At 39.3% G+C, this 21,968-nt stretch overlaps 2 protein-coding genes across 5 annotated transcripts in view; one reads left to right on the top strand and one right to left on the bottom strand.

The window, feature by feature from the left end:
• Positions 1–21,116, top strand: part of LOC124121977 (uncharacterized protein C5orf34 homolog) — a 33,881-nt gene extending 12,765 nt beyond the window's left edge. Inside the window, exons 7-13 of the mRNA XM_048388802.1 lie at positions 1,590–1,681; positions 4,146–4,209; positions 7,293–7,493; positions 15,910–16,046; positions 18,570–18,671; positions 19,101–19,141; positions 20,055–21,116. Coding sequence (XP_048244759.1) covers positions 1,590–1,681; positions 4,146–4,209; positions 7,293–7,493; positions 15,910–16,046; positions 18,570–18,671; positions 19,101–19,141; positions 20,055–20,587 — 1,170 coding nt within the window. The 3' untranslated portion in view covers positions 20,588–21,116. The remainder of the gene's footprint in view (positions 1–1,589; positions 1,682–4,145; positions 4,210–7,292; positions 7,494–15,909; positions 16,047–18,569; positions 18,672–19,100; positions 19,142–20,054) is intronic.
• Positions 20,396–21,968, bottom strand: part of LOC124121978 — a 31,771-nt gene continuing 30,198 nt past the window's right edge. For 2 of the 4 annotated variants that reach the window (XR_007219264.1, XR_007219265.1), the window contains exons 10-11: positions 21,140–21,240; positions 20,396–20,530 (exon numbers count right to left, since the gene is read on the bottom strand). The gene's annotated coding sequence lies outside the window, so the exon portion shown is untranslated. The remainder of the gene's footprint in view (positions 20,531–21,139; positions 21,241–21,968) is intronic. The other 2 variants (XM_048388805.1, XM_048388807.1) reach the window with 1 other exon arrangement.

Below are 21,968 nucleotides of genomic sequence, written 5' to 3'. Positions count from 1 at the left end.
GTGGTGCTAACCAACAAACAAAGAAGACATGTTTTAATAAATGTGTTTCCTGCAGATGCCTAAAAAATCAGTCATAAGTTAAATCCTCTAAACTGTTGCAATAAGATGTCAAAACTGACTCTGTCTGGACATTATCTGCATGGCTAGGATCTACAGTCTTTGTAGTAGATGATCTTTAGTGTTAGGTTTCTTCCCCAAGTTCAAAACAGCTGCTGCAAAGTCATAAAATAATATTAAAGATAAAAATGGCGGACATTCATGATACGTGTGTCAATCATGTTCAAAGAAATATTTATCTCATACATCACACAATTGTTGACACCCCTTAACCAAGTATTGAAAGGGCTCCTCAAGTAATGAAATATGTAGCAAAAAACAATAGTTATCTTGTAATTGCCACAAGAAAGATGATTTCATGTTTTTTGTCACCAACGACCTCTTGTGACCTCTCTACCATCTTGTGTGGGTTTGTTTAGTTTGTTGTTTAACGCCGCACTCAGCAATATTCCAGCTATATCACGGCGGTCTGTAAATAATCGAGTCTGGACAAGACAATCCAGTGATTGATATCATGAGCACTGATCTACGCAATTGAGATCGATGACATGCATCAACCAAATCAGCGAGCCTGACCACCTGATCCCGTTAGTCACCTGTTACGACAAGCATAGTCGCCTTTTACAGCAAGCATGGGTTGCTGAAGAGCTATTCTACCCCGGATCTTCACGGGTCCACCCATCTCATGTGATTATGAGAACTTGTAATACAATATACAATCCTGGATTCACTTGGGGGCACGGGTGGCCCAGTCGTCTAAGGCGCCGCTATTCGCTGTGCAGAGTTGCGTCCCTTGGGCACGCCAGAAACCTGTGATTGTGGGTTTGAATCCCGGTTCGCCCCAACTATGTTTCTAGGTTTGTCGACCGCTTCCGTGGTCTTGTGGTAGAGCGTCTGCCCGGAGAGCGGAAGGTCCAGGGTTCGATCCCGGGCCGCGTCATACAAAAAGACGTTAAAAGATTGTACTTGTTGTTACCCTGTCTGGCGCTCGGCATTAAGGGGATAAAACAAGGACTGGTCGGCTCGGAGTCAGTATACTGTGTCTGAGTGGGGTATTCATGTTAAACTGCGGCATGGTATCTCAGTGAGCTAGCACTATAAATCGGCATCAGTCCGGACTAGTACAAGCAGCCACACACACACATACACGTGCATACACGTCGCTATATAAGTGCAATAATCTTGGACGCGACGTTAAACCCAATTTCACCTCACCTCACCTCTAGGTTTGTCAGCACCATACCCGTGCTCGTGGGTTTCAAACTTTCACCGAAGTGGTAAACGTCGGAGACCTGCATCACTTCGGGCTTTCCTCCCACATTAAGCTGACACGCCCTGACATTATTCGAATACACCTCAAAGCAGCCCTTAACCCAACTCACTCACAAGCAGGGTATAATTGTGAATTTACTTGAACAGATTTGCTGGAACGGATTTGCTAGAACAAATTTACTCGAACAAATTTGCTAGAACAAATTTACTAGAACCGATTTGCTAGAACCGATTTACTAAACAAGTGGTTCTATCCCCAGCTGGAGGAGAGGACTTTCTCGTTACGAGCACTTCCTCCACCCACGTCCACCACCAAGTACTCCCTGGAGAAGGTGCTCAAGAGGGCAAGTAGGTGAGTGTACGGTGTAACATCGGCAAGGAAAGGACAAAAGGAGAAAAGAAAAAACATAACATCATTATTCTTGGTTTGTCAGGACCTGCAGGTATGGAAATTAACCAAGAATGTCTAGTGCCCTAACAGTGGCCACCTATAGCAAACACCCACAAAATGTTTGAAACATCTGCTAGCCCTTAGGAGACAAAGAACAAAAAAAACGTAGACATATTTCGTATTTTCACTTCCATACCTTGTCCAACCAGCCAGAACATAAATAAATAAATAATACCTCACGTCCTGTTTTCTTATAACCCATTGTCACTCAGAGTCAGTCATCAGGAAAATTCACTTACCTTGTGCAACTTTCCATCCCTGGCACCTGTGCGTGCGGATTACACAAAAGTGGCAACCATCTCAAACCGGCGCCACTTAATTCTTCCTACGTTAATGCCAAAAGAAACGTGAACCTTATAACCATATAGAGAAGTATTTATGTTAAGAAGAGATGTTTCCAGTTTGTACCAATTAATGACAAAACTGACATCAGTCAAGTGTTTCCACAGAGTGTCTTCATTCTTTTCATGATATGCTGCACGTGATTTCCAAACTTTACAAGATAATCCTGCACGAGACAAATGGTGCATCTCAAGTCATGGATCTTTACGTCACATGCAATGTATTCCCAAGCGTCAGTTCACACAACATACCATTGTGTATCAAATAAATCTAATATCTCTTGAATATGAGTAATTCTTCATATACCGTATACGATGTAAAAAGCGCCCAGGGCGCTCTCAAAATTGGAAATAGATTAAGAATTTTATTTTGGTGGAAAAAAACAGCGTTGAAAGATAAATTTCGTAGTTTATGCTGACAGCCTGAAATCTTTATATACGACAGATATATTTTTCCAGAATTTAATTGCCCATAATTAAAGGTTCATATAGCACAAGAGTGTGTATTGTATGCGAATAAATAAGTCTTGTGTACATTGATCAGTCGGAAGGGATGCTAATTGGGATTGTCCACTAGCCTATATATTAGCAAATATCGCTGTGGGCTCTTAGTAGAGCGGGGCGCTTATTACGTCGAATATGGTAATAACCAACATGTATGGTATTCATGTTTCTTTTGGCGGTGAGTATATTATGACAGGAATGTAATTGATATATCAACAATAATTTTGTCACAACTGGCTTCACTTGTATGTATCTATAGTCTGGAGGTGAGGTGAGGTGAAATTGGGTTTAACGTCGCGTCCAAGATTATTGCACTTATATAGCGACGTGCATGCACGTGTATGTGTGTGTGTGGCTGCTTGTACTAGTCCGGACTGATGCCGATTTATAGTGCTAGCTCACTGAGATACCATGCCGCAGTTTAACATGAATACCCCACTCAGACACAGTATACTGACTCCGAGCCAACCAGTCCTTGTTTTAGCCCCTTAATGCCGAGCGCCAGACAGGGTAACAACAAGTACAATCTTTTAACGTCTTTTTGTATGACGCGGCCCGGGATCGTCTATAGTCTGGAAGGTAATTTAAGGTACCAATGTTTACTACAATATCTGAAAAACTATTGGACCTACTCCAGTCACGGGTGGAAAGAGCATTCATTGAAACAGCCATCTGCATAAGGCTACCACCCGTGACTGGAGTAGGTCCAATAGTTTTTCAGATATTGTAGTAAACATTGGTACCTTAAATTACCTTCCAGACTATAGTTATAAATGGCTTTTTATGCGTACGTTAGTATGTATATTTATATATGGCATGTTCCCCAACTCTGTTGTTCACCTTACGGAGGGGCACGAAGTACCTGTGAAACGTTGTGTCTGTATCAGAGAGAAGTTATTATTTATAATATTCCTGTCATCATCATAAGTATGAAGCTATATATTCTTTGTGGCCAAGATGACATCAACTGTTAGACCTTTCCTTGGCTGACCAAGAGGAGATGTATGAGCACATGTCACAATGTTCTGATTCTCCTTGAAACCGAGTACCACTTCCTGCTTATTTGTCCATCGTATGTCAAGTTACGGCAACTATATCTCAAAGCAAAGTTCTATTGTCATCCTAACGTCCATAAATTTAATATGCTTCTGTCATCACCAGATACATATATTATTACAAATCTAGCAAAATATCTATAATATGCAAATGAAGTAAGAAATGCGAAACTGAATGTTTAAAACCTGTCTGTACTCAATTTTTGTACATGAAGGCCTGTGGCCTATATGTACTGGAAATAAAATGAATGATTCTCCTGACATCTTACGGAGAGGCACGAAGTAGCTGTGAAACGTTGTGTCTGTATCAGAGAGAAGTTATTATTTATAATATTCCTGTCATCATCATAAGTATGAAGCTATATATTCTTTGTGGCCAAGATGACATCAACTATTAGACCTTTCCTTGGCTGACCAAGAGGAGATGTATGAGCACATGTGACAATGTTCTGATTCTCCTGACAGATTGCTGTGTGAAGCCGTACAGAGAGACAAGCTCTCCCACTCTGAGGAGCAGCCATGCTGGAAGGTAGGACGTTAGTGTAGTCCCTCATCTCGTGGGTTGCTGGGGGGCGGTCGGGTAGCCTAGTGGTTAAAGCGTTCGCTCGTCACGCCGAAGACCCGGGTTCGATTCCCGACATGGGTACAATGTGTGAAGCCCATTTCTGGTGTCTCCCGCCGTGAGATTGCTGGAATATTGCTAAAAGTGGCGTAAAACCATACTCACTCACTCACTCACTCATGGGTTGCTGTCCCGTGAAGATCCGGGGTAGAATAGGTCTTCAGCAACCCATGCTTGTCGTAAAAGGCGACTATGCTTGTTGTAAGAGGCGACTAACGGGATCGGGTGGTCAGGCTCGCTGACTTGGTTGATGCATGTCCAGTGTGGATGGATGCACATGATGTCAATCACTGGATCGTCTGGTCCGGACTCGATTATTTACAGATCCCCATCATATATTGATGAGAGCGGAGTTAAACAACAAACTAACAAACAACAAAGTGGTTGCTGAGAGGTTATGATAAATGCCACAGACCCATTCACATTCATTGTTCTCTTTCGCATCAGTCACATAGCACTTTTGAGTGAGAGAAATCCTGTGCTCTTGGTGAAAAGAGAGATGGAGATTTGGACGTCACTTCCGAAATGAAGCTTTGAGTATTTATAATAAAACATGTGACAATTGAGAAGTCTGGATCGTAGACCACCATTGTAGCCCCTCTTACTGACTCAGACATGAGAACTTACAGGCTTAAACCACATTCATTACGGGCCTAAAGTTAAATTTTTTGGCTGCCTCTAAGAAGAAGATGTAGATTCCAAAGATTGTTTTGAAAGATAACTAAATAAGAATTTGGTTCCCACAATAAGACGTGTCAAGATGTGATAACATCATTTATCATCCAAAACTGGCCTCCGCCGGAGATATCACTTGTGTGTGATCAAGCAGTCTCTCCCACGAGATATCACTTGTGTGTGATCAAGCAGTCTTTCCCATGAGATATCACTTGTGTGTGATCAAGCAGTCTCTCCCACGAGATATCACTTGTGTGCGATTAAGCAGTCTCTCCCACGAGATATCACTTGTGTGTGATCAAGCAGTCTCTCCCACGAGATATCACTTGTGTGAGATCAAGTAGTCTCTCCCACAAGATATCACTTGTGTGTGATCAAGCGGTCACTCCCACAAGATATCACTTGGCTGAGATCAAGCGGTCACTCCCATGAGATATCACTTGTGTGTGATCAAGTAGTCTCTCCCACAAGATATCACTTGTGTGTGATCAAGCGGTCACTCCCACAAGATATCACTTGTGTGAGATCAAGCGGTCACTCCCACAAGATATCACTTGGCTGAGATCAAGCGGTCACTCCCATGAGATATCACTTTTGTGTGATCAAGCAGTCTCTCCCACAAGATATCACTTGGCTGAGATCAAGCAGTCTCTCCCACGAGATATCACTTTTGTGTGATCAAGCAGTCTCTCCCACAAGATATCACTTGTGTGTGATCAAGTAGTCTCTCCCAGGAGATATCACGGCAATGAAACTGCATCACAATGACATCACAATCAAATGACATTGCTAATCTTTCTGCTGCTGAAGCTGGGTGCACTCAAGACACTGCTTATTACTGTTTTCAACTAAAAAGAACTGGACGAATGATGTTGGATACTGTTAGATGATAAATAGAACCTCAGCCTCGTCTTTCATCACCATAAGAGATTAAAACCTAACCATAGAATGTGTGGGTTTTGAGGATTGTGTATTTTCACTCGTAAGACCAGGTGTTTTATATTTTTCGGATTACGGACCTGCCGACTCCAATTCTTGAGAAAATGTAAAAAAAATATTTATTATAAATTATTTTATTATAAATAGTTATTTTTTTTGTTATCATCACCTTTTAATAAAAAACATATGAATTTACCGTTGTAAACTAGTAAAGAGATACATAATTGATCTTTGTTGATCTCAAAGCCTTGACAATTGTCCGTGTTGTAAGTGGTAGAATTTTATTGTTACAAGGGGCTTTATTGTCACAAATGGCATTTTTTTGAGCACACAATATGTTCATAAAGTATACCAGATGCATTCTGCATTAACAAAAATGCATCTGGCTTTTTCTTCTTTTTTTTCCCCTTCTCCAACCCTGGACTTTGGGCTGAAATATCTGTAATCCTAAAAATAAAAAAAGCCTGGCCTAAGCTTCATCGAGTTTATTCTAGTTAATAGACACATGTTCTAACACTTGTTCAAAGTTGAAGAGTGCCTTTGAGTTAAAATACTGGACTGCAATACAATGCAGAAACATCTATGAAATATACTAATATTTAGAAACAAATATGTAAATAAGTGGCCACATTAATAATGTCTTACTTCTTGGTTACTGAAGTTTTGTATTTTCTAGTAATAGAGTAATTGCCATTTTATAACCTCCATGGTCCCTTGCTAACAGCACAGTTTCTTGCACATATCGATACCAGCAACAAATAAGAGTTACTTCCCTTCCAACTTAAACAAAGCCCGCTAAACATAAACTTAACCCAAACAAATAGTCAAAATCCAACAGAATGATGTGTACTTGGGACAAATGGTGTAACAGTCGACATGGGTCCCGTGAAGATTCCGGAGTAGAACAGGTCTTCAGCAACCCATGCTTGCCGTAAAAGGCGACTTACAGGATCGGGTGGTAAGACTCGCTGACTTGGTTGATGCATGTCATCGATCCCAAAATCGATGCTCATGATGTCAATCACTGGATTGTCTGGTCCAGACTCGATTATTTACAGACCTCTGTCATATAGCTGGAATATTGCTGAGTGTGACGTTAAACAACAAACAAACAAACAATTGCGTGGATCGATGCTCATGATATTAATCACTGGATTGTCTGGTCCAGACTCGATTATTAACAAACTGCCATCATATAGCTGGAATAATGCTGAGTGCGGCGTAAAACAACAAACCAACCAACCACAGTGGACGTGGGTGATTTACCTGGAAGAGGGTCAACACATCAGCCATCTGTTGCTGAACAAATTACAGTTTCCTACCATGATATATTTGTAGTGTTGCTGATCTAATTAACTGACTCACTTCTCCACCAGGTGGCGCCGACAACAGTCCAGGAGCCTTTGTCCGTGAGCATCCTTGAAGAGGCGTACATCCCCGGCGCCGGGCGCTTCACGGCACACACTAACGGTCGGGTCCGCGTGGTGTTTGATGACCGAACATCTCTGGACATGGTCTGCGACTTCTCCAGGCGGGTTGAGGAATGTGCACAGCATACTCATGCAGACAGTCAGCAGGTAGGCCCATTGAGGAATGTGATAGTCATGCAGACAGTCAGCAGGTAGGCCCATTGAGGAATGTGATAGTCATGCAGACAGTCAGCAGGTAGGCCCACTGAGGAATGTGATAGTCATGCAGACAGTCATCAGGTAGGCCCATTGAGGAATGTGATAGTCATGCAGACAGTCCCCAGGTAGGCCCATTGAGGAATGTGATAGTCCTGCAGACAGTCCCCAGGTAGGCCCATTGAGGAATGTGATAGTCATGCAGACAGTCATCAGGTAGGCCCATTGAGGAATGTGATAGTCATGCAGACAGTCCCCAGGTAGGCCTATTGAGGAATGTGATAGTCATGCAGACAGTCACCAGGTAGGCCCATTGAGGAATGTGATAGTCCTGCAGACAGTCCCCAGGTAGGCCCATTGAGGAATGTGATAGTCCTGCAGACAGTCCCCAGGTAGGCCCATTGAGGAATGTGATACTCATGCAGACAGTCCCCAGGTAGGCCTATTGAGGAATGTGATAGTCATGCAGACAGTCACCAGGTAGGCCCATTGAGGAATGTGATAGTCATGCAGACAGTCACCAGGTAGGCCCATTGAGGAATGTGATAGTCATGCAGACAGTCCCCAGGTAGGCCTATTGAGGAATGTGATAGTCATGCAGACAGTCACCAGGTAGGCCCATTGAGGAATGTGATAGTCATGCAGACAGTCACCAGGTAGGCCCATTGAGGAATGTGATAGTCCTGCAGACAGTCCCCAGGTAGGCCCATTGAGGAATGTGATAGTCATGCAGACAGTCACCAGGTAGGCCCATTGAGGAATGTGATAGTCATGCAGATAGTCACCAGGTAGGCCCATTGAGGAATGTGATAGTCATGCAGACAGTCCCCAGGTAGGCCCATTGAGGAATGTGATAGTCATGCAGACAGTCCCCAGGTAGGCCCATTGAGGAATGTGATAGTCATGCAGACAGTCCCCAGGTAGGCCCATTGAGGAATGTGATAGTCCTGCAGACAGTCCCCAGGTAGGCCCATTGAGGAATGTGATAGTCATGCAGACAGTCACCAGGTAGGCCCATTGAGGAATGTGATAGTCATGCAGACAGTCCCCAGGTAGGCCCATTGAGGAATGTGATAGTCATGCAGACAGTCCCCAGGTAGGCCCATTGAGGAATGTGATAGTCATGCAGACAGTCACCAGGTAGAGTCAGTGCAGTGTCTATAGAATTTTAGTCAATTATTTGATTGTCTGGTTTGTTTACAGCCCACCGTTGCATGGTAGGCATCAGGCTACAAGCACTTTATCTTTTTATGTTTATTGTGTGAGTGGTATCGGTAGGGCAGGACTAGCTTACCCTTCACATACCCCTGGTGTCGTCACTGCCTTTTACTGATCCATTCATAAAACCAAACACAGCTAGATGGCTTACCGTAAACAACGTAATAAGCCCCCCGCTCTAATAAGCGCCCACAGCGATATTTGCTAACGTATTGGCTACTGAACAATCTCAATTAGCACCCCTTCTGATTGATCAATGTACACAAGACTTATGATAAACATTTCAGGCTGTCAGCATAAACAACGAAAATTTACAAACTTTCAAATCTGTTTTTTTTCCACCAAAATAATATTCTTGTAAGAGCCCCCATTTCTAATTTTGAGCTTTCTAGCTTGTATATCTGATCTTACAACACATGATCTAGCTTGTATATCTGATGTTAGAACACATGATCTAGCTTGTATATCTGATGTTAGAAGGACACATGATCTAGCTTGTATGTCAGATGTTAGAAGGACACATGATCTAGCTTGTATATCTGATGTTAGAAGGACACATGATCTAGCTTGTATATCTGATGTTAAAAGAACACATGATCTAGCTGGTATATCAGATGTTAGAAGGACACATGATCTAGCTTGTATATCAGATGTTAGAAGGACACATGATCTAGCTTGTATATCAGATGTTAGAAGGACACATGATCTAGCTTGTATATCTGATGTTAGAAGAACACATGATCTAGCTGGTATATCTGATGTTAGAAGGACACATGATCTAGCTTGTATATCTGGTGTTAGAAGGACACGTGATCTAGCTGGTATATCTGATGTTAGAAGAACACATGATCTAGCTTGTATATCTGATGTTAGAAGAACACATGATCTAGCTTGTATATCTGATGTTAGAACACATGATCTAGCTTGTATATCTGATGTTAGAAGGACACATGATCTAGCTTGTATATCTGATGTTAGAAGAACACATGATCTAGCTTGTATATCTGATGTTAGGAGGACACATGATCTAGCTTGTATATCTGATGTTAGAAGGACACATGATCTAGCCTGTATATCTGATGTTAGAACACATGATCTAGCTTGTATATCTGATGTTAGAACACATGATCTAGCTTGTATATCTGATGTTAGAACACATGATCTAGCTTGTATATCTGATGTTAGAACACATGATCTTGCTTGTATATCTGATGTTAGAAGGACACATGATCTAGCTTGTATATCTGATGTTAGAAGGACACATGATCTAGCTTGTATATCTGATGTTAGAACACATGATCTAGCTTGTATATCTGATGTTAAAAGAACACATGATCTAGCTTGTAAATCTGATGTTAGAACACATGATCTAGCTTGTATATCTGGTGTTAGAAGGACACATGATCTAGCTTGTATATCTGATGTTAGAAGGACACATGATCTAGCTTGTATATCAGATGTTAGAAGGACACATGATCTAGCTTGTATATCTGATGTTAGAACACATGATCTTGCTTGTATATCTGATGTTAGAAGGACACATGATCTAGCTTGTATATCTGATGTTAGAAGGACACATGATCTAGCTTGTATATCTGATGTTAGAACACATGATCTAGCTTGTATATCTGATGTTAAAAGAACACATGATCTAGCTTGTAAATCTGATGTTAGAACACATGATCTAGCTTGTATATCTGGTGTTAGAAGGACACATGATCTAGCTTGTATATCTGATGTTAGAAGGACACTTGATCTAGCTTGTATATCAGATGTTAGAAGGACACATGATCTAGCTTGTATATCTGATGTTAGAAGGACACATGATCTAGCTTGTATATCTGATGTTAGAAGAACACATGATCTAGCTTGTATATCTGATGTTAGAACACATGATCTAGCTTGTATATCTGATGTTAGAAGGACACATGATCTAGCTTGTATATCTGATGTTAGAAGAACACATGATCTAGCTTGTATATCTGATGTTAGGAGGACACATGATCTAGCTTGTATATCTGATGTTAGAAGGACACATGATCTAGCCTGTATATCTGATGTTAGAACACATGATCTAGCTTGTATATCTGATGTTAGAACACATGATCTAGCTTGTATATCTGATGTTAGAACACATGATCTAGCTTGTATATCTGATGTTAGAAGGACACATGATCTAGCTTGTATATCTGATGTTAGAACACATGATCTAGCTTGTATATCTGATGTTAGAACACATGATCTAGCTTGTATATCTGATGTTAGAACACATGATCTTGCTTGTATATCTGATGTTAGAAGGACACATGATCTAGCTTGTATATCTGATGTTAGAAGGACACATGATCTAGCTTGTATATCTGATGTTAGAAGGACACATGATCTAGCTTGTATATCTGATATTAGGACACATGATCTAGCTTGTATATCTGGTGTTAGAAGGACACATGATCTAGCTTGTATATCTGATGTTAGAAGGACACATGATCTAGCTTGTATATCTGATGTTAGAAGGACACATTATCTAGCTTGTATATCTGATGTTAGGAGGACACATGATCTAGCTTGTATATCTGATGTTAGAAGGACACATGATCTAGCCTGTATATCTGATGTTAGAACACATGATCTAGCTTGTATATCTGATGTTAGAACACATGATCTAGCTTGTATATCTGATGTTAGAACACATGATCTAGCTTGTATATCTGATGTTAGAACACATGATCTAGCTTGTATATCTGATGTTAGAAGGACACATGATCTAGCTTGTATATCTGATGTTAGGAGGACACATGATCTAGCTTGTATATCTGATGTTAAAAGAACACATGATCTAGCTTGTATATCTGATGTTAGAAGGACACATGATCTAGCTTGTATATCTGATGTTAGAACACATGATCTAGCCTGTATATCTGATGTTAGGAGGACACATGATCTAGCTTGTATATCTTATGTTAGGAGGACACATGATCTAGCTTGTATATCTGATGTTAAAAGAACACATGATCTAGCTTGTATATCTGATGTTAGAACACATGATCTAGCTTGTATATCTGATGTTAAAAGAACACATGATCTAGCTTGTATATCTGATGTTAGAACACATGATCTAGCTTGTATATCTGGTGTTAGAAGGACACATGATCTAGCCTGTATATCAGATGTTAAAAGGACACATGATCTAGCTTGTATATCTGATGTTAGAAGGACACATTATCTAGCTTGTATATCTGATGTTAGAAGGACACATGATCTAGCTTGTATATCTGATGTTAAAAGAACACATGATCTAGCTTGTATATCTGATGTTAGAAGGACACATGATCTAGCTGGTATATCTGATGTTTAAAGAACACATGATCTAGCTGGTATATCTGATGTTAGAAGGACACATGATCTAGCTGGTATATCTGATGTTTAAAGAACACATGATCTAGCTGGTATATCTGATGTTAGAAGGACACATGATCTAGCTGGTATATCTGATGTTAGAAGGACACATGATCTAGCTGGTATATCTGATGTTTAAAGAACACATGATCTAGCTGGTATATCTGATGTTAGAAGGACACATGATCTAGCTTGTATATCTGATGTTAAAAGAACACATGATCTAGCTTGTATATCTGATGTTAGAAGGACACATGATCTAGCTTGTATATCTGATGTTTAAAGAACACATGATCTAGCTTGTATATCTGATGTTAGAAGGACACATGATCTAGCTTGTATATCTGATGTTAAAAGAACACATGATCTAGCTTGTATATCTGATGTTAGAAGGACACATGATCTAGCTTGTATATCTGATGTTAGAAGGACACATGATCTAGCTGGTATATCTGATGTTTAAAGAACACATGATCTAGCTTGTATATCTGATGTTAGAAGGACACATGATCTAGCTTGTATATCTGATGTTAGAAGGACACATGATCTAGCTTGTATATCTGATGTTAAAAGAACACATGATCTAGCTTGTATATCTGATGTTAGAAGGACACATGATCTAGCTTGTATATCTGATGTTAGAAGGACACATGATCTAGCTTGTATATCTGATATTAGGAGGACACATGATCTAGCCTGTATATCTGATGTTAGGAGGACACATGATCTAGCTTGTATATCTGATGTTTAAAGAACACATGATCTAGCTTGTATATCTGATGTTAGAAGGACACATGATCTAGCTTGTATATCTGATGTTAGGAGGACACATGATCTAGCTTGTATATCTGATGTTAGAACACATGATCTAGCTTGTATATATCTGATGTGAGGACACATGATCTAGCTTGTATATCTGATGTTAGAACACATGATCTAGCTTGTATATCTGATGTTAGGAGGACACATGATCTAGCTTGTATATCTGATGTTAGAACACATGATCTAGCTTGTATATCTGATGTTAGGACACATGATCTAGCTTGTATATCTGATGTTAGGACACATGATCTAGCCTGTATATCTGATGTTAGGAGGACACATGATCTAGCTTGTATATCTGATGTTAAAAGAACACATGATCTAGCTTGTATATCTGATGTTAGAAGGACACATGATCTAGCTTGTATATCTGATGTTAGAAGGACACATGATCTAGCTGGTATATCTGATGTTTAAAGAACACATGATCTAGCTTGTATATCTGATGTTAGAAGGACACATGATCTAGCTTGTATATCTGATGTTAGAAGGACACATGATCTAGCTTGTATATCTGATGTTAGAAGGACACATGATCTAGCTTGTATATCTGGTGTTAGAAGGACACATGATCTAGCTGGTATATCTGATGTTAGGACACATGATCTAGCCTGTATATCTGATGTTAGGAGGACACATGATCTAGCTTGTATATCTGATGTTAGAACACATGATCTAGCTTGTATATCTGATGTTAGGAGGACACATGATCTAGCTTGTATATCTGGTGTTAGAAGGACACATGATCTAGCTTGTATATCTGATGTTAGGACACATGATCTAGCCTGTATATCTGATGTTAGGAGGACACATGATCTAGCTTGTATATCTGATGTTAGAACACATGATCTAGCTTGTATATCTGATGTTAGGAGGACACATGATCTAGCCTGTATATCTGATGTTAGAACACATGATCTAGCTTGTATATCTGGTGTTAGAAGGACACATGATCTAGCTTGTATATCTGATGTTTAAAGAACACATGATCTAGCTTGTATATCTGATGTTAGAAGGACACATGATCTAGCTTGTATATCTGATGTTAGAACACATGATCTAGCTTGTATATCTTATGTTAGGAGGACACATGATCTAGCTTGTATATCTGATGTTAGAAGGACACATGATCTAGCTTGTATATCTGGTGTTAGAAGGACACATGATCTAGCTGGTATATCTGATGTTAAAAGAACACATGATCTAGCTTGTATATCTGATGTTAGAACACATGATCTAGCTTGTATATCTGATGTTAAAAGAACACATGATCTAGCTTGTATATCTGATGTTAGAACACATGATCTAGCTTGTATATCTGGTGTTAGAAGGACACATGATCTAGCTTGTATATCTGATGTTTAAAGAACACATGATCTAGCTTGTATATCTGATGTTAGAAGGACACATGATCTAGCTTGTATATCTGATGTTAAAAGAACACATGATCTAGCTTGTATATCTGATGTTAGAAGGACACATGATCTTGCTTGTATATCTGATGTTAAAAGAACACATGATCTAGCTTGTATATCTGATGTTAGAAGGACACATGATCTAGCTTGTATATCTGATGTTAGAAGGACACATGATCTAGCTTGTATATCTGATGTTAGAAGGACACATGATCTAGCTTGTATATCTGATGTTAAAAGAACACATGATCTAGCTGGTATATCTGATGTTAAAAGAACACATGATCTAGCTTGTATATCTGATGTTAAAAGAACACATGATCTAGCTTGTATATCTGATGTTTAAAGAACACATGATCTAGCTGGTATATCTGATGTTAGAAGGACACATGATCTAGCTTGTATATCTGATGTTAGGAGGACACATGATCTAGCCTGTATATCTGATGTTAAAAGAACACATGATCTAGCTTGTATATCTGATGTTAAAAGAACACATGATCTAGCTTGTATATCTGATGTTAAAAGAACACATGATCTAGCTTGTATATCTGATGTTAGAAGGACACATGATCTAGCTTGTATATCTGATGTTAGGAGGACACATGATCTAGCTTGTATATCTGATGTTAGAAGGACACATGATCTAGCTTGTATATCTGATGTTAGGAGGACACATGATCTAGCTTGTATATCTGATGTTAAAAGAACACATGATCTAGCTGGTATATCTGATGTTTAAAGAACACATGATCTAGCTTGTATATCTGATGTTAAAAGAACACATGATCTAGCTTGTATATCTGATGTTAGAAGGACACATGATCTAGCTTGTATATCTGATGTTAGGAGGACACATGATCTAGCTTGTATATCTGATGTTAGAACACATGATCTAGCTTGTATATCTGATGTTAGAACACATGATCTAGCTTGTATATCTGATGTTAAAACACATGATCTAGCTTGTATATCTGATGTTAGAACACATGATCTAGCTTGTATATCTGATGTTAAAAGAACACATGATCTAGCTTGTATATCTGGTGTTAGAAGGACACATGATCTAGCTTGTATATCTGATGTTAGAACACATGATCTAGCTTGTATATCAGATGTTAGAAGGACACATGATCTAGCTTGTATATCTGATGTTAGAAGGACACATGATCTAGCTTGTATATCTGATGTTAGAAGAACACATGATCTAGCTTGTAAATCTGATGTTAGAACACATGATCTAGCTTGTATATCTGATGTTAGAACACATGATCTAGCTTGTATATCTGATGTTAGAAGGACACATGATCTAGCTGGTATATCTGATGTTTAAAGAACACATGATCTAGCTTGTATATCTGATGTTAGAAGGACACATGATCTAGCTTGTATATCTGATGTTAAAAGAACACATGATCTAGCTTGTATATCTGATGTTAAAAGAACACATGATCTAGGTTGTATATCTGATGTTAAAAGAACATATGATCTAGCATGTTTTTCTGATCATATTCCAGTGTGTTAACTCCTCTCTCCCAAACGTTGCAACTGTCACCGCTCTTGACAACGAAGTTGACAGCGACACCTGCCGCCTCCTGCTGCCTTCTGGGAAATACATCCTGGTCAACAAGTTGAAACCTGGGACGTACCACAAGTGAGTCGTGTATCCTATAGCAAAGATTAACTACCATGTGCTTGTCTGATCAACAACGTGCTTGTCTGGTCTACAACATGCTTGTCTGATCTACATGCTTGTCTGGTCTACAACATGCTTGTCTGGTCAGTGATGTTGAAAGGATAATTCCAGCTACGTAGTTTCAAAAACATCTCACAAAATTCTGTTTTATTTTAGAAAATGTCTGAAATATTGAAAATGTCAGTTTTGCCAATTTTTCAACCATATAAACATTTGGGATTGAGAATTTACCACGAAACCGCTAATTTCGGCAAGGCTCACTTTTGTGACACAGGCCATTACAATAAACACATAGTTGCCCAGAAACTTACTGTGTTTTAAAAAAAAAGCACATTCTAATCCCTGTACATTTATGATTAAAAACAGAGAATAGCGCTCGACACAAGACAAACCAGTTGCGATTTTAGTCCATAATAAGCAAATTTTAAATCCGCGAAGAAAAAAGCCACCCATAGTTCAATTCTTTCAAAGTTAAAGTCTTGTTGCCCTTTAAACCTAATGCTGAGAAACAATCCAAAAAAATTCAAGTGAGCTACAGAGCCTTTGTTGTGGTCTCCAGTGCAACTGGATGTTAAGTTGGGGACAAAATACTTCACCTCGGTTGATGGTGCTGTATATGTGCAGGGGTGAGAATCTTCCACGGATCCACGAATTTCCACGGTTTTTAGTGACCACAAATTTGTTAAACGCCTCCAAATTATGGACCATGCTCTATTGAAAAGAAGATTCAGCTGAAAAGGAAAATATCCGTTCTCATCCTTGTATGTGTGATGCTGCAGGGTTAGAAATTGGCACTAGTCCTGTAGTCCTTGCCAAACTGACCAATAGTTAAGCTATCACAGCGTTAGAAATTGGCACTTGTCCTGTAGTCCTTGCCAAACTGACCAATAGTTAAGCTATCACAGCGTTAGAAATTGGCACTTGTCCTGTAGTCCTTGCCAAACTGACCAATAGTTAAAGGGCAAGTTCACACGGAAATGAACCAATTTTTCTTGTACTTTTTCCACATTAAAAGTGTTAACATAGAAGTGTCATAGACAAAAATATAAAAACATCATATTTAATTAACATATTTTTTGCATTAAAACGATTTATATTTTTCACATTTACCAAGTGTTCTATTTCCATAACAAAAACACCATGGCTTATGCCCCTTGCAATATGACGTCATTGGTGCCAATTGATAAACATTATGACGTCATCATGCTTTGTTAGAGCCGCTTCACGTGGTGTAGGTACAGTTTTGTGATTCTAGCGTCTCAGATGCCAGCCAGAATTGTGTTATGCTGAGTCACTACTGCGCCAGAGTGTGTCGTAGACCATGTTGTTTGACCGCAAACTGGTCCTTGATATCTTTTGCGTTGAGAATAGACAGGGACCCAGTTGAATTGGCACCAATTACGTCATAATCTAAGGGGGATAACTCAGGCCTATTTCGCTCGTCAAACGAAGGCCTCATAACGGCATATCATTTTAACACTATTGTGAGCTTCCTACTTTCACTGTGAAAAAAAATTAGTGTATATTTTCAAACACAGATACTAATTAATTCTAAAATTGCGTTTTGTTTAGAAAAAGAAAGAAAGTGATTTTTGCGTGTACACTTCCCCTTTAAGCTATCAAAGCGTTAGAAATTGGCACTTGTCCTGTAGTCCTTGCCAAACTGACCAATAGTTAAGCTATCACAGCGTTAGAAATTGGCACTTGTCCTGTAGTCCTTGCCAAACTGACCAATAGTTAAGCTATCACAGCGTTAGAAATTGGCACTTGTCCTGTAGTCCTTGCCAAACTGACCAATAGTTAAGCTATCAAAGCGTTAGAAATTGGCACTTGTCCTGTAGTCCTTGCCAAACTGACCAATAGTTAAGCTATCACAGCGTTAGAAATTGGCACTTGTCCTGTAGTCCTTGCCAAACTGACCAATAGTTAAGCTATCACAGCGTTAGAAATTGGCACTTGTCCTGTAGTCCTTGCCAAACTGACCAATAATTAAGCTATCATAAGGACTAGAAGAAATTTGCCATTTTTAATGGTTTTCTATAGGTTGTCATTATAAGGACTAGTGGACTAAAATAGTTACCGTATTACCGTAAATAAGCGCCCCTCTCTAATAAGCACCCACAGTGATATTTGCTGATATATTGGCTAGTGAACAATCCCAATGAGCATCTCTTCGATTGATCAATGTACACAAGACTTATTTATTAGTGTATAATACGCACTCCTGTGTTATATACACCCTTAATTATGGGCAATTAAATCCTGGAAAAATATATCTGTGGTGTATAAAACGCACAGAGTTTTCTTTTGTATCATTTCAGGTACATAAACCTAGAAATTTACAATCTTACACACTGTTTTTTTTCCACCAAAATTATATTCTAATAAGTGCCCCTTAATTATTACTAATTTTGAGAGCGCCCTTTGCGCTTTTTATGTTGAATACAGTAGTTTTTATCGCTGTGCTGTCATCCGTTGCAGATACGTGAGTCAGGCCACGGAGTGGGCGTCATGGGTAAACGCTTCCCCTCTCGACAGGAAACAGTTCTACGAGAGACTGGGACAGACGGTGAACGCCCAAGGGTAAGTCAGGGACACTATAGACCAAACACACACACCCAATGAAAACAAAAGGCTTTATTTTAATTTACATTTGAATTTGATTAAAACAAGCTTCCGTGAAGTTTAGGACACCTGATAAAGGTCCAGGCTAGAAGGTCTTCAGCAATCCATACTTGTCGTAAGAGGCGACTAACAAGATCGGGTGGTCAGACTTTCTTGTTGAATGTCATTATATCCCAATTGCATGGATCGATGCTCATGATGTCAATCACTGGATTGTCTGGTCCAGACTTGATTGTTTACAAACTGCCTTCATATGGCTGTAATGTTGTTGAGTGCGGCGTTAACAACAAATAAACAAACTAACAACCAACAAACATTCTGCCCCTTCTCATGCTGTTGGCCACAACAATATGAGTAAGCTAACATTTTGTTTCTCATGTTTTTCAGGTCAGCAGCCCTGGAGCTTCAGAAAATAAACTGTTTCAATTGTATCCTTTCAAACCAAGGGTCCAGGTTAAATGTGGGGGCATGGGTGGCCCATTTGTCTAAGGCGCTGTGATTCCCTGTGCAGAGTTGCGTCCCTTGGGCACACCAGAAACCTATGATTATGGGTTCAAATCCCGGTTCGCCCCGATTATGTTTCTAGTTTTGTCTGCACCATACCCGTGCTCGTTGGTTTCACTGAAGTGGTAAACGTCTGAGACCTGCATCACTTCGGGCTTTCCTCCCACATTAAGGTGACACATATAACTGGAATGATGTTAAAAGCGGCGTTAAACCACTCAGGTTAAATGTCTTTAACTTTGGTTATTTTATATATGACATTGTAAGATAAAGAGATTTTTATCCTCATGTATTTCTGTATCGTAAATGTTACTTTTTTTTAATAACAGAAAAAGAGTTTGATGAAAGTGCAACCTTTACTTACGCCGACCCCTTTCTGCAGAATCTTTTTTTTTTCTGGTCCTCAAAGTTCGGCTTATCTACGGCCATATATGGTATATTTTGCCATAGGCTTGCACAAAACAATTTATATTTAAAATATGATATTTACAATTTCGAAAACACACTTAGCTTAATAATTTCTGGGCGGTCGGGAAGCCTAGGGGTTAAAGTGTTCGCTCGTCACGTTGAACACATGGGTACAATGTGTGAAGCCCATTTCTTGTGTCCCCCGCCGTGATATTGCTGGAATATTGCTAAAAGCGGCGTAAAACCATACTCACTCACTCAATTAATCATTTCTTTTTCTACCAATAATATAATTAGGACATATGGATCGGGAAATATAAGACTTTTATTTTGCTGAAATATTTACTGTTTTTGGGGCGATAAAAAGGTTTAGTGTTTTAATAAGGGTACTCCTTCACTCATTGGTGAACTTCCTTCACATGACATCAGACATCGTGGAGAACACTGTCCTTCGAGCAGCTTCCGCCAGCAAGGTGGATCCAGTATCCATGGCAACAGGAAACGGTGGTACAACCGACATCATGGGAAGTAACCATGGTTACAGCAGCCTGGGATCTGTGCCACAATATCAAGGACTGAAATCTGCACCAAACAGTATTCAACAATCTGTGACATCCAATCAATTCTGTCCAATTATTGATAGTTCGACACCTGCTCAGCCAATGACAGACAAGTTAACATCAAATTCATGGCAATCAACAATATATCCACAGCCAATCAGAAACAATCTTTCACTTCATTCCTCTTACCCTGGGTCAGGGTCTTTTGTGCAGAGCTCTAGACCATCATCCAATCATATTCCAGCTAACATGATGTATCCAGGCAACCAGCTGCAGCCAATGGGATCAAGTGATAAGCGTACGATGGAAATGTTGGATGGATTTAGTTCAGTGAGACATGCTCTCCTGCAAACGAACAAACTCATACAAGACATTGATGACATACTGGACAAGAAAAGTTGATGTGACACGTAATGGTTACGACAGTATTAGTTATGGCTGACTAGAGTGGTACATATCGAGGCCTCTGTTTAATTATTTTTTGTAAGCAGATTGTTTTCAAGGACCATGGGAATGGTAGTCAAACTAAAGATAAAAGCAAACATTCCCAAACATATTTTCTTAAAATTATCCTTTTTAAGTATTGTTTCAGTAAATCATTATAAAATTAAATACCAAATGTTATGGGAAGTTTTATACGTCAAACGGATTACTTTTCTTCCCTATCTGCCTTCTCGGAAGATTTTTTTCAACATCCTTTGGAGAGATAAAAAAAATATTTAAAAAATTATTTATTTATTTTTTCTTCACAATTTTCATTTATTTTTTTTTTGGGGGGGGGGTTAGATCCGTAACCCAAGTAATTATAAAAAAACCACACCAAAGGATACTGCAGTGTGACAAAAGCCATACAATATCTGAGTGTTGGCTTTGCTTTAAAAAACATGAGTGCTGTGATGTTTTTCTGTTTAATTAAAAGCTACAACTTGCATCCCTGTCTGCTTTTGTTTATACCTTGTCATGTAAGATGTAACTTGTGAAGATTCCGGGGTAGAACAGGTCTTCAGCAACTCATCCTTGCCGTGAAAGGCGACTTTGCTTGTCGTAAAAGGCGACTAACGGGATCGGGTGGATAAAAATCGAGTTAGAATTAAGATATCAGAGATATAATTATTGAAACAATTTGCACAAATTTAACGATTTTAACAGGTTCCTAACATGAAATGCATACCACCTTCAATAACATAATTCAGGTAAGTTCAACAAAATTTAAAATATTTATGTTCGCTTTGGTCTAAACCTTGGTTTGACTGAAAACATTAGGATATTTTTATTATTTTTATATTATAATAACACGTTGTTTTCTCTCAGGAATAAATGTGCGAAATAGTTCTTCAACTGTCCCTTGTTTAATGATGAACCGACTGTTTGAAATCGCCCATCCTCTTTATGGCGCCTCATGCTAAAAAAATTCAGCAGGCTAAGGTTAAGCAGATACAGGCTCTCAAGCAGGTGCCTGGACAATCTCATTAAAATCAGACCTTAGTTCTTGCTACCGCTTAACAAAGATCTGAGGACATCCCATTACGGGTCACGTCAGACCGACCTTGCACGAACTTTGACCGACCAATGAAATGACTGACAAGAAATTGACATTGGCCAATCAGAAGGCAGCTTTCTCGAGCTTTACGGCACAAATTTCAAATTGGCGCTTCGAAACATATTTGGACAAATCCTCGATTTACAAATTTGAAACCTGAACAAAAAACATTCAGGACTAGATGGTCTAGATTGTAAGGATTCAGTCGTTTAGACGTGACCCCTAATGTAGTGAAGGCACCAC

This window comes from Haliotis rufescens, unplaced genomic scaffold (genome assembly GCF_023055435.1).
Source record: "Haliotis rufescens isolate VD_foot unplaced genomic scaffold, xgHalRufe1.0.p SCAF_79, whole genome shotgun sequence".
NCBI classification, from domain to species: Eukaryota; Metazoa; Mollusca; class Gastropoda; order Lepetellida; family Haliotidae; genus Haliotis; species Haliotis rufescens.
Note: the sequence above shows the minus strand (reverse complement) of the source record. Positions and strands in the feature narration are given on the sequence as shown.